Genomic DNA, 16545 nt, shown 5'->3' with positions numbered 1-16545 from the left:
ACTGGGGCATAAGGTTATAAACAGTGAGAAGCTATGTATTTTAGAAATTAGTAAGTTAAAGACTATTAGCAATTATAAAGCTTCCTATAAGCACTAAGTGAAGTGGTCATTATGAATTTCCCTCTCTCAGATAATCAATGGAGCCTCATCAAGGACACATTAGCATAGCTTCTGTCTCAGTGAGGGCTCAGGCTTCAGCTTAAGAGGCAATCTTAAAGGTGCTAAGGATCCAAGTGAAGACCTTTCACAGAAGCCCAAAAAATCATCATAATGGGAATTATGCATCTTTAAATAAAGTATTTGGCATCTATTACAAGTTTGTATAAAGAACTCTGCTGTTTTCAAAATCAGTTTTATAGAAAACAATAATCACTAACAGGGCAAGCTTCAGAATATCTAAAGTAAATTGTGGAAATGGATCAAGGAGCTTGATATCAAATCAGAGACACGGCGTCTGATAGAAGAAAAAGTTGGCTACGATCTACATACTGTGGGGTTGGGCTCCAAATTCCTCAATAGGACACCCATAGCACAAAAGTTAATAACTAGAATCAACAAATGGGACTTACTCAAACTAAAAAGTTTTTTCTCAGCAAAAGAAACAATAAGAGAGGTAAATAGAGAGCCTATATCCTGGGAACAAATCTTTACTCCTCACACTTCAGATAGAGCCCTAATATCCAGAGTATACAAAGAACTCAAAAAATTAGACAATAAGAGAACAAACAACCCAATCAACAAATGGGCCAAGGACCTCAACAGACACTTCTCAGAGGAGGAACATACAGTCAATCAACAAGTACATGAAAAAATGCTCACCATCTCTAGCTGTCAGAGAAATGCAAATCAAAACCACCCTAAGATACCATCTCACTCCAGTAAGATTGGCAGCCATTATGAAGTCAAACAACAACAAGTGCTGGCGAGGATGTGGGGAAAAGGGTACACTTGTACATTGCTGGTGGGACTGCAAATTGGTGCAGCCAATTTGGAAAGCAGTATGGAGATTTCTTGGAAAGCTGGGAATGGAGCCACCATTTGACCCAGCTATTCCCCTTCTCGGTCTATTCCCTAAAGACCTAAAAAGAGCATGCTACAGGGACACTGCTACATCCATGTTCATAGCAGCACAATTCACAATAGCAAGACTGTGGAACCAACCTAGATGCCCTTCAATAGATGAATGGATAAAAAAAATGTGGCATTTATACACAATGGAGTATTACTCTGCATTAAAAAATGACAAAATCATAGAATTTACAGGGAAATGGATGGCATTAGAGCAGATTATGCTAAGTGAAGCTAGCCAATCCCTAAAAAACAAATGCCAAATGTCTTCTTTGATATAAGGAGAGTAACTAAGAACAGAGTAGGGTCGAAGAGCATGAGAAGAAGATTAACATTAAACAGGGATGAGAGGTGGGAGGGAAAGGGAGAGAGAAGGGAAATTGCATGGAAATGGAAGGAGACCCTCAGAGTTATACAAAAGTACATACAAGAGGAAGTGAGGGGAAAGGGAAAAATAATACAAGGGGGACAAATGAATGTCAGTAGAGGGGGCAGAGAGAGAAGAGGGGAGGGGAGGGGAGGGGAGGGGGGATAGTAGAGGATAGGAAAGGCAGCAGAACACAACAGACACTAGTATGGCAATATGTAAATCAATGGATGTGTAACTGATGTGATTCTGCAATCTCTATATGGGGTAAAAATGGGAGCTCATAACCCACTTGAATCAAAGTGTGAAATATGATATATCAAGAACTATGTAATGTTTTGAACAACCAACAATAAAAAATTTAAAAAAAAAATAAACTGTGGAAATTTTTAATTAAACTTAATAAGAAAACGTAGACATTTTAAAGATAGAAATAAATAAACCCTGATGCTTAGTAGTCCATTTCCACTAGGTAAAATATGGGAAAGAGCTCTCATTAACTGACCTTCTGGTTAACCAGTAAGTTTCACTGTTGACTTTTCAAACATCAGTGCATAAGCCATGTGTACTAATTTCAGGTTAATCTTCCTGTTATGAATCAGAATGTATATCAGGATTACACAGTGGTTCAATAGCATTGTTGTAATCATAAATTATCATTCATATCACTGTAGATATAGGCTGCTCACAAAGAAAAAGTGTTTTTACCACATAAGAGCAAACATCTGAAATAGTAAATTTGGAGGCCCTTCTTAATACAATAATAGTTCATGATATATACTACTTGCCAAAAAAAACACTTGACAATAAAACAGTCCATAGTCTCATCAAATCTGGTCATTCTGCTAATTATTCAACTTGGTATATACAAGATAACCAGGTAAGGTCTCAATAACAAGGCTATATATTCCTATGTCAACAATATATTACTGCTAACAGCTTTATAATTCTGTACAGGAGAAATCATTTATATAGTTTCTTTACCCCTTAGCAGTCATTCTCCACAAGGAAAAGCTAATATCCATGTTATTTGTACTGTGGTAGGAAGAGCTGGACTCTTCTTTAAAAAAATCTATTTATGTATTCTAATTTGTTCTACATGACAGCAAAATGCATTTCAATTCATAGTACATATATAGAGCACAATTTTTCACGTCCCTGGTTGTACACAAAGTAGAGTCACACCATTCGTATCTTCATACATGTACTTAGGATAATGATATCCATTTCATTCCACCATTTTTCCTACCCCCCATCCCCCCTTCCCCTCCCTCCCCTTTGCCCTATCTAAAGTTCCTCCATTCCTCCCATCCCCATTATGGATCAACATCCACATATCAGAGAAAACATTTGGCCTTTGGTTTTTGGGGATTGGCTTACTCCATTTAGCATAATATTCTCTAACTCTATCCATTTACCTGCAAATGTGATTATTTTATTTTCTTTCAATGCTGAGTAATATTCTGTTGTGTATATACACCACAGGTGAAGAGCTGGACTCTTAACGTTTCTTTTGATGTTCCATCAATTTCTTTCTTTCTTTTTTTTTTTTTTTTAAGAGAGAGAATTTTTTCTTAATATTTATTTATTTATTTTTAGTTTTCAGAGGACACAACATCTTTGTTTGTATGTGGTGCTGAGGATCGAACCTGGGCCGCACGCATGCCAGGCGAGCGCGCTACCGCTTGAGCCACATCCCCAGCCCATGATGTTCCATCAATTTCTAATAATTCATTTCCTATCAAGAGCAATACTATTCAAAGACAGAAATTTTGAAGAAAAAAAAAAAGGAACGTGGATGGCACTCATCCTCTATTGGATTCCTACCCTTCTTTTCATTAAACAATAACCACAGAAACTAGGTGCCAACCCTATTTCAAGTTAAATTGGGCTGGGGATGTGGCTCAGTGGTAGAGACCTTGCCTAGCATGTACAAGTCCCTGAGTTTAATCCCTAGCACTGCCACAGAAGGAGGAAAAAAAAAGTTATATCCAGTAGAGGTTTTGGGCTGTGTATTATTTTTAACAATATCCCTTCTAACAATATCTTTATATGTTTATATTTTCAAATAATACTATTTTTACAAAAATTCAAATAGCCACTTCTATGGTCTGAATACAGTCATGCATAACTTAAGGTCAGGGACACATTCTGAAAAATGCTTCATTTTATAATTTTTTCATTGTGTGAAAGTCAGAGTGTATGTAAACAACTCTGGATAGTATAGCCTTCCACAGACCTAGGCTACATGATATAGTGTCATGCTCTTCAGCTACAAACCAATAAAGTCTGCTATTGTACTAGATTATAACACAATGATTAACTACTTGTATACCTAAACATATAATAATATAACAAATTAGAATAAAATAAAAATTTAAAAATAAACACATAGTAGAGGCAGAAGAAAAATACAGTACAAAAAATTTAAAATGGCAACCTATTTAGGGCACTGACCATGAGTGGTACCTACAGAACTAGTTACTCTGTGTGAGTGAGTTACTCTGGGTGAGTGATTACAAAAGCCTAGAATATTAACTGTAGACTTTATAAATACTGCACACTTAGGCTACAGTAAATTTATTCCTAAGATTTTTCTTCAATAATAAACTAATTTAACTTACTGTAACATTTTTATTCCATGAACTTTTATATTTTTTTAACTTTTTGAATATTTTATAACATTTAGCTTAAAACACATACATTGTACAGCTATACAAGAATATTTTTCTTTATATTTTTAGTTAAAAAAAATGGGGGGGATGGTATTGGGGATTGAACCCCAGGGCATTCTGCCACCGTGCTACATCTCCAACCCTTTCTATTTTTCAGATAAGGTCTCAGTAAGTTGCAAAGGCGGGCCTCAAACTTGCAATCCTCCTGCCTCAGTCTCCCAAGTTGCTAGGATTACAGACATGTGCCCCTGCACTCCACTTTAAAAATTAAGACACAAGAACCAGGCACTGTGGCACTTGCCTGTTTGATATGCTTAATAACAGCTGTTTATTATAGAGATTAGCATACTTACATCTGGCTTTGATATTTCAGTGAAGCTCTGAATGTAAACTTTTTCGGGAGGGGGAAACCAGGGATTAAACTCAGGGGTACTCAACCACTGAGCCACATCCCCAGTCCTATTTTATATTTTATTTAGAGACAGGGTCTCACTGAGTTGCTTAAAGCCTCACTTTTGCTGAGGCTGGCTTTGAACTCACAATCCTCCTGCCTCAGCCTCCAGAGTCCCTGGGATTATAGGCATGTGCCACTGCTCTGGGCTGAACATAGACTTTAAAATTGATGCTAGAACAAGTTAAGACTTTGGGGACTATTGGGATGGAATGAATGTGTTTTGCATGTGAGAATAACATGAATTTGGGGGGCTAAGGTGTTGAAACTTAATGGCCAAAATGACCATTAAGTATCAAGTGATGGGGCCATTAAAGCTGATTAAGTCAATGAGGACTCCTTCCTCATGAACGGGATTAAGGTTCTTACAAAACAAGTTTTACACAGAGTTTTGTCCTTTTTGGCTATTCCATTCTTCTGCTATGTGAAGACATGGTTTTTGTTCCCCTGTTGCCCTTTCTGTCCCTTCTGCCATGTGAGGACAGAGCAGATGGTGCCATCTTTGAGGAAAAGGCCTTCACCAGACACTGAACCTGCTAGAGCCATGATCTTAGACTTCCCAGTCTCCAGGACGGTGAGAAATAAATTTTTATTGTTTATAAATTACATAATCTGTGGTATTTCATTACAGCAGCACAAAGAGAGCCTCTTAAATTCATTTAATTTTTTTACTTATATAATTAATAGTTTTGTACTTACTAGTAAAGGGAAAAAGGAAATAGACATTTTATTTCAAAATACATTTTTACAAAATGGATCACATATTGGTTTAAGTCTGAGTTAAAAACAAACTTTTTAAAGAAATTAGTGGTCTTTGTTCTTCTTTTGTAATTTTTTTCCTTTCCATTTTTCCTTTTAGGTGATAGACTATACCAACTCCATACTATTTACTATTAAGATCCCTACTACTGGCATCATTTATCAACTGTGTATCTGCAAATTTAATAATCTGATCATTGAAAAAGGTAACTAAGATAAGTGAGCTAAATCCCTAAAAAACAAATGCCAAATGTCTTCTTTGATATAAAGAGGGCAACTAAGAACAGAGCAGGGAGGAAGAGCATGAGAAGAAGACCACCATTAAACAGGGACGAGAGGGGGGAGGGAAAGGGAGAGAGAAGGGAAATTGCATGGAAATGGAAGGAGACCCTCATTGTTATACAAAATTACATATAAGAGGAAGTGAGGGAAAAGGGAAAAAAAAACAAGAGAGAGAAATGAATTACAGTAGATGGGGTAGAGAGAGAAGATGGGAGGGGAGGGGGGGGATAGTAGAGGATAGGAAGGGCAGCAGAATACAACATACACTAGTATGGCAGTATGTAAAAAAGTGGATGTGTAACCGATGTGATTCTGCAATCTGTATATGGGGTGAAAATGGGAGTTCATAATCCACTTGAATCAAATGTATGAAATATGATATGTCAAGAGCTTTGTAATGTTTTGAACAACTAATAATAAAAAAAAAAGATAAGTGGGCTAGTGGCTCATGCTTAACAATTTCACACAGATTCTGAGAAAGCTGGTCATTCTTTGTGTTTAAATAAAAAGATATTTATCCAGAAGTTGGTTTTTGAATATTTATATTGTGATTTTTGTATATATACAACATGACAGCAACCTAATCAAATTTCTAATTGAGCATGATTAGTTTAAAATTTTAGTGTGACATGATCACCTTCTGCCATTTTATTAAAAGAGTAATTACACTTTTTTAAAGTCCCTGATTTAAAAAAAAAAAAAAAAGACTGGATAGATAGGACATTGATTTTTCTTTTACATGTAAAGCTAAAAAGAAGTATTTATATGACTAATTATCAACATAAGACAGCTAGGATCCAATGAAATCAATGGCTTAATAGATCTGAGGTTGTTAAAGATGAAGCTGCTGATGCCTGATCAGTGTAGGGCTGACATTATAACATGTATAATTTCATTTTTTAAAAGGTATTTTTTAAAAGGCATTTTTAATCATTATCTAGTTTGAATTTTAGGTAGTACTAATTGATCTTGCAGGAGGTGGAGAGTACTTTACATTTATATTTTTAGTAAAAGATCTGACTTTTAAGCTGTGTATGGTGGTACACACCTTAATCCTAGCTCCTTGGGAAGCCAAAGCAGGAGGATCACAGGCTCAAGGTCAGCCTGGACAACTTAGCAAGACCTTATCTCAAACCGAAATTATTTTTAAAAAGGGCTGGGGATGTTGCTAAGTGGCAGAGCACATGCAACCATGTGGCCCTTGGTTCAATCACAAGTATTACCAAAAAAGGATATGAAACATGTCTATGTCCACAGTATAAAAGTTAAACTTTAGTGGGGCTAAGTGTATTTATATTTCTTAAAATGGAGATTGTACAATGAATTTGTCAAACTACACTTTAATTTTTTTGTTGTTGTTGTTGTTTTCTTTTTTAGTACTGGGGATTGAACTTAATCACTGAGCCAAATCCACAACCCTTTTTTAATATTTTATTTAGAGAAACAGTCTCGCTGTGGGGCATAGCTAAATTGCTGAGGCTGGCTTTGAACTCCTGATCCTTCTGCCCCAGCCTCCTCAGCCACTGGGATTACAAGCATGCACCATGGCACCTGGTCAAACAGTACTTTAAAATACAAAGTTATGGGTTGGGGTCGTGGCTCAATGGTAAAGTGCTTGCCTCACATGTGTGAGGCACTGGATTCAATTCTCAGCACTGCATATAAATAAATGAATAAAATAAAGGTCTGTCAACGCTAAAAAATATTAAAAAAAAAAAAAAAAAAAAACAACCACAAAGTTAGGTGGCTCTGGGGGTAACCCAGCATCAGAGTGTGTTCCTAAGAACCTGGGTCAATCCCCTGAGAAAAAGGGAAAAAATGTTAGGCATTAACTCATGAAAAAACACTGTCCTCTAAAATGAACAGTCATAAAACCTTTTGAATTTAGTTCTAGACTTTTTATTTAACTGCTGACTTGTTACCTTGCTTAGCTCCCAATTTTTTCCTTCCTTCAAATTCCTTTTCTCATGCTACATCTTTATACAAGTATATGTTGTCTAAGCAAGAATGCTTTCTTAAATTTTGATAGTTTAAATTATTTGAATAATCCTTTAAATAACATTTTCAGAAAATGTCTATATTGTCATTATTAAATAGGTATGCAGGGAGCATAATGAGAAGCGCTACAATGTAATTTGGTACAGATTCTAGTTAAAATGCTTGTCTTAGAATGCCTAGCACTAAATAAACAGAAAACAGTTGAGAAATTTGAGGAGTCCAAAATTATAGAAAACTATTTTAATTCCACTTGAAATACTAAATGTAAGTCATGATAAATTTTAAAGTATAAACAAAACAATGAATGGGAGGTAAGTTTTTAAATGCATAACCCTGGAAAAGAAAACAACCAATCTCTCTACCTTTAACATATTCTCATCACAAATTTGAATGTTCTGCTTTTAAAATTTCTGTACATTTTGAACAGGTATTAAATACATGCACCATAAAATTCAAAGGGCACAAATGTAAACAGAGTGAAAACCAGGTCTTCCTTTCCTGCCCACTCAGCTATCCAGTTCACTTCCCTGAAAGTACACATGTACTTTTAGGACAGAAGATATCCAACTTCTCTACACCTTGTTTCTTTCATATGGTCATATGTCTTGGACAAATTATCTTAATTGTAAAATTAAGAGTCTCTTTAATAATTAATTTTTAAAACAATCATTTAAGAGAGGTTCGAATATTACCACCAATTTACAAATGAGGAAACTGAAGTTTCAAGAGGCAAAGTTAATGGCCTAAAATCTGACAGCTGGTAAGTAGCAGGGGTCAGGATCAAACCCACGTCTGACTTCAAAGCTCATATTATTCTCTGTTACACTTTTCTAATTTTCAGTATTTGCCCAATAACAAACCATGATGCTAATGACGGTTCATTTAAAGTTAGTAATAAAAAGCATTATATAGTTTCAGAGCTTTTTAAATCAACTAAAATAAAATCTGTCATCTATTCCACTGATCCAAGTGCAACGTTAAAATGGAGGAATTACTTACTTGCACAATTTGCCTCCTTCCATGTGGTATTAAAAAACTCAGAGAGAATCACAACTATTTGCATTCTATCTGCCATTAAAAGACTTCTGACACAACTCTGACTCTCTGAAGTATTCTGAAAACAAAAGATAGAAAAATACAATCTGAGTATTTTTAGACTTTTCAAACAACTTGAGGCAAACATCTTATAAAATAATTAAAACATTTATTATAAACCTTGTAAGATTCTGATGTTATCAGATAATGGTGATATTAATAGTAATAATGATAATGAAACAATTAGCAGCTATCATTATTGGCATCCATTTCACCTGCAAGAAAAGAAAATCTTTGCTTCTTTAACAAGTATTTGCTTCTATAGTACAGTCTCAACTAATTAGGTCTCAGTTGCTTGTGTGTCATAATCTCTTACTTTTTATGCATGGGGAAAAATTCTGGAACATTACCAAAATGCAGCAGTAAGTATCTGTGGATAATGGAAATATGGCAGTTTTTACTTTTACTTCTCTTAAGCTGTCTAATTTTTTTTACAGTGAACATATGTTTACATACACATGTGTACATATACACATATACATACAGAATTTTTAATCTGTGGGTAGATGATCACAAATTATTTGGTTTCATCTTTTGAGCAATTTTTGGTTCAAAGTCTTACAGTACATGAGAAAATCCAGTGACATATCCAGTTAGTATCCAAACAGTTGGTATTCAGACAGGAAAATATGCTTTCTACAGATCATCTTAATCATGAGAGAAACTCATGCTATGCAAATAAACCCAAGCTCCTAAATTACTTAATCCTTACTGTTTACTTTTCTTTGTGTTCCAAGCAAAAAACTGTATTCTACTTACATTCATTCCTTCAATTATTTAACTCCTGCTATTTGCTAGAAACCAAACAAATCCTGGAGTTTTGAGCACATAAAAGTATGAGAACCCATCAATATTAGGGCTTCCAGAACCTCCCTGAAGACACAGGTAAGGAGCTATGCAATGGGATGAGTAATAAGAAACAGTGGTAACTCTAGGGAAAGAACTGATCAGCTGTGTGGGGTAAGAAAGAAAGAAAGGCAGGCTTAAAGCAAAGATTCTTGCTTTAAAATATTACTGACATTCATTTCTGAAAGCTAATCCTCTTTGTGGTTTAGTTTTGTCATCTCGTTAAAAGATGCAAATGAGTACTTGCTTTTAAAATAGTGAATTGAACAAAACATTTTAAAGTTATTTTCCTGGAGTGATCTCAAAGTAATACAAGTAGTAGGAGAAATTTTATTTTTTTCAAGGGCGTGATTACTGGGGATTGAACCCAAGGGCACTCTATCACTGAGCTACATCCACAGCCTCTTTTATTGTTTATTTTTGAGACAGGGTCTCATTAAGTTGGCTTCAAACTTGCAATTCTCCTGCCTCAGCCTTCTGAGTTGTTGGGATTGCAGGCAAACACCACCATATTCTGCTTTTTATTTTAAATAGAGCTTAGCCAAGAAATCCAACAAGGCTAGATCAGTAGTTGATAATCTTGGGCAGCTGACCTAAACTGCCTGGGGTTCAGTTTCATAATCATGAGTCCTACAGTTACTATATTAAATGAAATAATATGTTAATCACTTAATATAACATCTGGCACACAGTAACTGCTATATGGTATTTCACCTAGCTACCTTGCTACCAACCTGGAATGCTCTAAGTGGATATATTTGGCTAAGTGTAGTCAGTTACTTAAGTTGCATCTCCACAAATTGACAACTAGTAACTTAAAAAACCAATACAGCATAGCCAGCTGTAGTGGTACATACCTGTAATCCCACCTACTCAAAGGCTGAGACAGAAGGTCTCTGAGTTCAAGGTCAGCCTGGAAACCTCTCTCAAAATAAAAAGTAAAAAGGGCTAAGGATGTATCTCAGTGGTAGAATGCTCCTGGTTCAGTCCCCAGTAGCCCTCACCCCTGCTAAAAACTAAATACAGTATGGCCTGTACAGGTGCTCAACATGAGGAATAGCTCAGGTGAGGAAGACATCCTTTTGAGAAAGGAAAGAGAAACTGTAGAATAAAAGGATCATATGGTAAAAGTGATTATGTGGTATTTATAAGTATTCAGTAGACAAATATCGCTAGACTCCCCATAATGAAAGTTGGTCTCCATAATGAAAGACATCAGAAGGGTAAGTTAAAACACAGATGGGAAAGGCCTTAAGGGTCATGAGGGTCAGTAGGAAATTCTTGAAGACTTCTGAGGACAGTGACAAGAAAAGTAAGAGTATGGGGAACAAATGTCTAGCTCATGATATTTAGGGTGAGGAGGCAGCGAGACTAATTTGAATATTCCCATAGTTCAGGTCTGATGAAAAGATGGAGGCAACACTGGAGATGGAAAGGAAGTGATGAATAATCCCAATGATGATGATGCGTTTGTTGAGCAGTTAGTTCTAAATGCTCCAAGAGCATTAGCCCACTTCATCCTCCTAACACTTCTATAAAATTAGTGTTATCCACCTGAATTCAAAGACTACCTCTTCCTCTGCATGACCTTGGATAAGCTACTTAACCACACTGAGGCTGTTTCTTTCTTTCTTTTTTTTTTTTAAACTTTATTTATTTATTTATTTATATGTGGTGCTGAGGATCGAACCTAGGGCCTCGCATATGCTAGGTGAGTGTTCTACCACTGCCCGAGGCTGTTTCTTATAGCATGATATCCACCTCTATGTGTGTCCAGATTTTTCATCTATACATTAAGTTCCCATAGGAGGAAACTCTAACACCTAACACAGTAGCTGAAATACTGGTCCTTGATTTATACTTAAAATTGTTAATACCCAAATCTACCATCATCATTTGGCAGAATCCTCACTATCATGAACCCAACCATCCACATTCCTCATGCCTGCACCTAGGAAGTTGGGAGCAGCTGGCAAAAAGTTAAAAACCAAGCAGACTGTTTCCAGCATAAATCCATAATCCTAAGCTACACTCCTCACTTTCTTGCTGCTCTCCTTTTTATAACCATTATTTCAAATCTTCTCCATACTCCTTGAAACTTGGATAACAGACTTCTCTTTACTCTCAAGAGAAGATACAATCTCCTAGTCGGCAGAAGAAACAGAAGACATCAAGCCAAAACTCTGATTTGCCTCACTCTACACTCACCCTCTCCTTCTACCCCCGGGTTACAGTGGAGAAAGTGCCTGCCTCTGAAAGGCCCATCTCTCCTTGCATACCCTAGATTCTGCCCACTCTGCCTTCCCTGGAAACTGACATCTATTTCTCCACTCTCTCTTACAGAACCAGTCACCTCTAAAAATACCTCAAAACCAACAATTCAAAATCAAGTGAATGATTTCCCACCAAACAGGCTCTTTCTTCCATCTCACTAAATGTCAACCCTGTCACTAAGCTGCTCTTATTAAAACCCTGGAAATCATCAATTCCTTTTTCACTCTCACATTTAATTAACAACCAAGCCTTGTCATTTCTACTTCTTAAATATCTCCGAAATCTATTTCTCCCCACACATGGGCCTCATGTAACCTACCTACCACCATTTCTCACATCGCGGTAATAATCTCCTAATTCATCTCCCCACATGTCCTTTTTCCCTACCTTCCCCAAGTCCTATCCCCTCCATTTTCTTTCATGTTGCCCAAATGGCCTTTAGTACATATCTGACCATGTCATTCCACAGAATTAATCCTTCCAACAATACTGCACTGCTTAAAATCTGAGTCTAAGATCCTTAGCACTCCCTACAAGGAACACAGGACTTAGTACCTGCCTACTTCTTCAGGCTCAAATCACTAGTTCCTGTTCTCTGTGCTATTTTCAAACACACCAAACCCTCAGAGTCTTCACACCTGCCATTTCTTTACATATACACCTTTTCTCCCCACCCTACGCCCTCTCACATTTCAGGTGTCAGCTCTAGGTACTGGTCTCTTTACCTAACCCCAACCATTCAAGATCAGTCCCTGGTTATATGCTTTGGTACATCTGGGTTTTTTCTTTACAATATTTATCACACTTGAATTAAATGATTATCTGTATGATGATACCCTTAACATCTGTTTTCAGTCAATAAGCTTTGCTCATTTGAAGAGAACTACTAGTAACTACCACAGCCTGCACATAATAGGTATTCAACATTTTGAATGAATGCATAAGAATTAAATTTTCTGATATCTAATGAAAGACATGTTATGCTATGCTCCCATCTTTACCCTATATTACTAAGAATTTGTTCGTTAACCTACAGTAAAAATAAAGATTATACTATGTTCTCATTTTTTACCCTTTACTCCTAAAAATGTGTTGAATACTCTCCAGATGCATAACCCAAATGACTAGCACTTTCACAAACGTGTGTAATAATGTGTACTTAGATACATCTATTTGAGTTTTAAATAAGCCAACAGAATAGGATAGAACTTACTATCTCAAAATCTGAGGGGACTAAAGCATCCTTAAAACCAATCTCATGAGGCTGATCAGATCAATGAAACCATGTCCCTATCAGTTTCACCATTCAGGGTTCACAAATCACTGTGTTCTTTACTGTGAGGTTACAAAACTACATGAGATCCTTGTCCCAGTAGTTCCACAAGGAAGTATAAAGAATATAGGATTCTCATCAAATAATTCCATTAGTTAAACTAATTCGCTTGCTATCCCACATGAACAGCCTGGCTAGTTTCTAACCTTAGATTTTTTTTTTTCTCCTGTTCAACTCCTGTCCTCTCTCAAGCTGAGTCTATTCATCTTAAAGAAGGTCAGAAATTCAGCCTGTGAGTCTTCTCTAATTAAACAACCACATCTTGCTCTCTGTCCCCTACTTTCAGCATCTCCTTCATCCTTTCCTTCTACATTGCTATGGTATAATTTATAACACCCTGGAAATATTTTCCTTTTTCTTAATATGTCTATTTTATTTCTCCAACCATACTGATAGTTTGAGGCCTGGGCCTTATTCTCTTTCTCCTTCTATATCCTCTTAACAGCCCAACATTCAAGTAGTAGGTGCTTGCTAAATAAACTGATTTAAATGAAAGACTAGTCTAATGAGTCAAAGAAAATACATTGCTCTGGAAAAATAAACCTCCCCCCAAAAGACAACTAATTTCCTCAAGTTCCATTCACATGATAATCAGAACACATTTTTTCCATAGGTTCATTATTACACATAATGGTTCAGTTTCCAAACCAAGCCACAAAAGCCTACTAAATCCATAAAGCACCTATAGAAATCATGCTTTTGAGGTAATGAACTACCTTCAGCTCTACTGAGGAAAGAAGGGGAATAGAGACCAAAGTCTAGGATGAACTGGAGAGGAAACACAGATTTGAGAAAAGGTTTTCTGGCCTCTTTTCACCTCTTTACTCTCTTCACACTAGGGTGAGGTGAGCTAGGTGCCTATGTTACTGGCAGAATCTGAGGCACAGAAGGAAAAGAATCCCTGTATGGGGAACTCATGTGGAAATGCATACCTATAATACTGTACTACTAGAGTTTGGGATAATTTTTTCTTAAATCTATAGTACCTACACAAATTAGAAAAGTATTTGCTGCCTCAAAAGATTCAAGCTGTATATCATGACTCATGGCTATTCTGCCCATAACAGTACTTGTTCTTTATAGTAAAAGTCACCCTAAAAACTACTCAACTAACTGCTCAAAACCAAATATGATGTCCTGTTATTCCCTGCTATACTTCACAGGGACAATCCATGGGTACTTAAAATCACAGAGAAATATATTTTATATATACACATATTTTTAAATATGTAAATATGTATAGCCTCTAATAGTACACTTGGAAAATACCACATGTAAGCCTAAATTTATTTAAACTATTTTGAAAAACCAATTCTTTACAGAATAATTGACCACAGAATTTATTTAATGCAAATAAATCCATTTATGTTAAATAATATCAGCTGGCTTAAAGCACAATGCAACTATATACAAGTTTATATTTATCCACATCAATTATGATTTATGAGATAACTCTAACCACATTTTCATGAGACTACTTGCTGTCCCCTCAACACAAGAGGAACTTGCCCACTCCCCAACCTCCCTTGATCCTCATGTTTTCCCCTTACCAGGCATCCTTGTGACTCAGTTCACCAACTGTGATACTCTAAACTTTCCTAGTCTATATCCTAGACAGTACTTACAACAGTAATAGCCTTTTTTTTTTTTAATTAAATCTTACTACATGACCAGGAAAGCTTTCAGGGTGCCAAGAATGGAGGGCAGACTTACCATTTCCTAAAATTTTAACTCCCATAGAGAGCTATTACTATGTACCAGTTTTCCTTGACTTCATTTATCCCACACTTTACAAATGAGAAAACAAGCAGAGAGTGTAACTTGCTTAGAGTATAGCACTAATAAGCAGAATGGAATTGGATTCCTAGCCAACTAGCTCCACACTGGCTTAATCAATAAGATGAACTCGCATACATATCTCTTTTAATTCTTTTAACATCCATATTAAGCAGCTATTGTTGTTTTGTTTTCGTTTTATAGTTGAGGAAACTAAGGCTCTGAAAAGATCATTCATCCAAATACACACTGCTAACAATGGGTGAATCTGAACATTTCTGGCTACAAAGCTCACGCTTCTAACCACTACCTGCTTCTCCACTCCACTGTAGTTTCAAGAAAGGGTTCTTTCTGGGACTTCCAGGTTGAGACGGGGGAAAAGCAGTGGCAGAAGCAGCGGGAGAGGGAGAAGGAAGAAGACAGTTTGGAAAGCAGGATCCCCAAGAAAACAAGTCACATCCATCTGAAAATAAGTACCAACAGGATGCACAACAGCACCCATAAAGGTAAAAATGCAAAACCCCAAGCGCCTCAATGCCATCCAATGCCCCAAACTCCACATTCAGTTCAACCCTCTGTTTATGGCTGGAAAAACTGAAGCCTCCTGAGTTGACCATCATTACAACCTTCTCCTCTCCCAGCCCTACATGGCATAGGTGCCGGGTGTGTTCCTCTACCCACCCCCACGGATCGGCTGATGTTGTCCATCTTGCTGACGACCTGTTGGAAGAGCAGGTGGCAGGTCTGGCAGATGCGCACGGGCCGGGCGCTGCGCACTAGACACCCGGTCAGTTCTGCGCTGCTGTTGGCGAAGTCCAGCAGCAGCTCCTGGCACTCGGGATCCAGATTCGGCAGATCCGGGGGTAACGTCAGTGGCCCCAAACCTCCGCCCCGTAGCAGGGATATGGTCAAGTCCTCCACCTCCAGCAGTTGCTGCTCGGACAGGAGGTCGAGCAAGATCCTGCGCGGACTGCTGCCGAAAGGAAGCGCGCCCAAGGCCAGCCTCGACCACAGTGGCAATAACAGCAGCAGCCACCGCAGCAGCGACGCTCTCCGCCGCACCACTGTAGGGTCCTGATCCATCACTGGGTTCCCAGCCTCAGGTCGCACACCGCTGCTTCTCCGCCCCCCGCCGGCACAACCCCAGCCGCCGCTTCCGGCTTCCGCGGGCGCAGGCCGAGAGCCGGGTCACGAGGCACGCGCGTCACGGCCCCGCCCCCGGTGCGCGGCGCCCCGCCCCGTTGGCGGCCGACGGCCTCAGGCTCGGGGGGCGCGCGCTCAGGGACGCGCGGACACGGAGGCTTCGCTCTCGAGCGCGCGCCGGACGCTGGGATGAGAGCGCGCGAGGCTCTCAGCACAGGCTTCCAGCTCTTTGAAAAGTCCCACCTTGCGGGTCTTGACGCTTAAACGACCACTGCTTTGCAGGTTCCCTGTGTTCGAGAAGTCTGCGGAATGACTTCACATAGCCAGACCGACGGCCTGGACCGTCGAGGTTACTGTCCCTTGAGTTCCCAGGGAAAGTCCGCTAGTAAGAGGGCTTCGACGGGTTTTTTACTTCGTTGTTTGTTAACATAATGGTTTTCTTCGTCCTATTTAGAAAAAGCAATAACATCTGTTGGCT

At 38.0% G+C, this 16545-nt stretch overlaps 1 protein-coding gene across 1 annotated transcript in view; it reads right to left on the bottom strand.

Annotated features, from left to right (window-relative positions):
* Positions 1-16095, bottom strand: part of Ostm1 (osteoclastogenesis associated transmembrane protein 1) — a 31131-nt gene extending 15036 nt beyond the window's left edge. Inside the window, exons 1-2 of the mRNA XM_046430429.2 lie at positions 15606-16095; positions 8600-8714 (exon numbers count right to left, since the gene is read on the bottom strand). Of these exons, the coding sequence (XP_046286385.1) occupies positions 8600-8714; positions 15606-16007 (517 nt within the window). The 5' untranslated portion in view covers positions 16008-16095. The remainder of the gene's footprint in view (positions 1-8599; positions 8715-15605) is intronic.
* Positions 16096-16545: the final 450 nt, after the last annotated feature.

The sequence above is a fragment of the Marmota monax genome, unplaced genomic scaffold (assembly GCF_021218885.2).
Source record: "Marmota monax isolate L192 unplaced genomic scaffold, Marmota_monax_Labrador192_F-V1.1 WCK01_AAM20220418_F8-fsc00013, whole genome shotgun sequence".
Lineage (NCBI taxonomy): Eukaryota > Metazoa > Chordata > Mammalia > Rodentia > Sciuridae > Marmota > Marmota monax.
The sequence above is the reverse complement of the archived record's forward strand: the minus strand, read 5'-3'. Positions and strand labels throughout refer to the sequence as shown.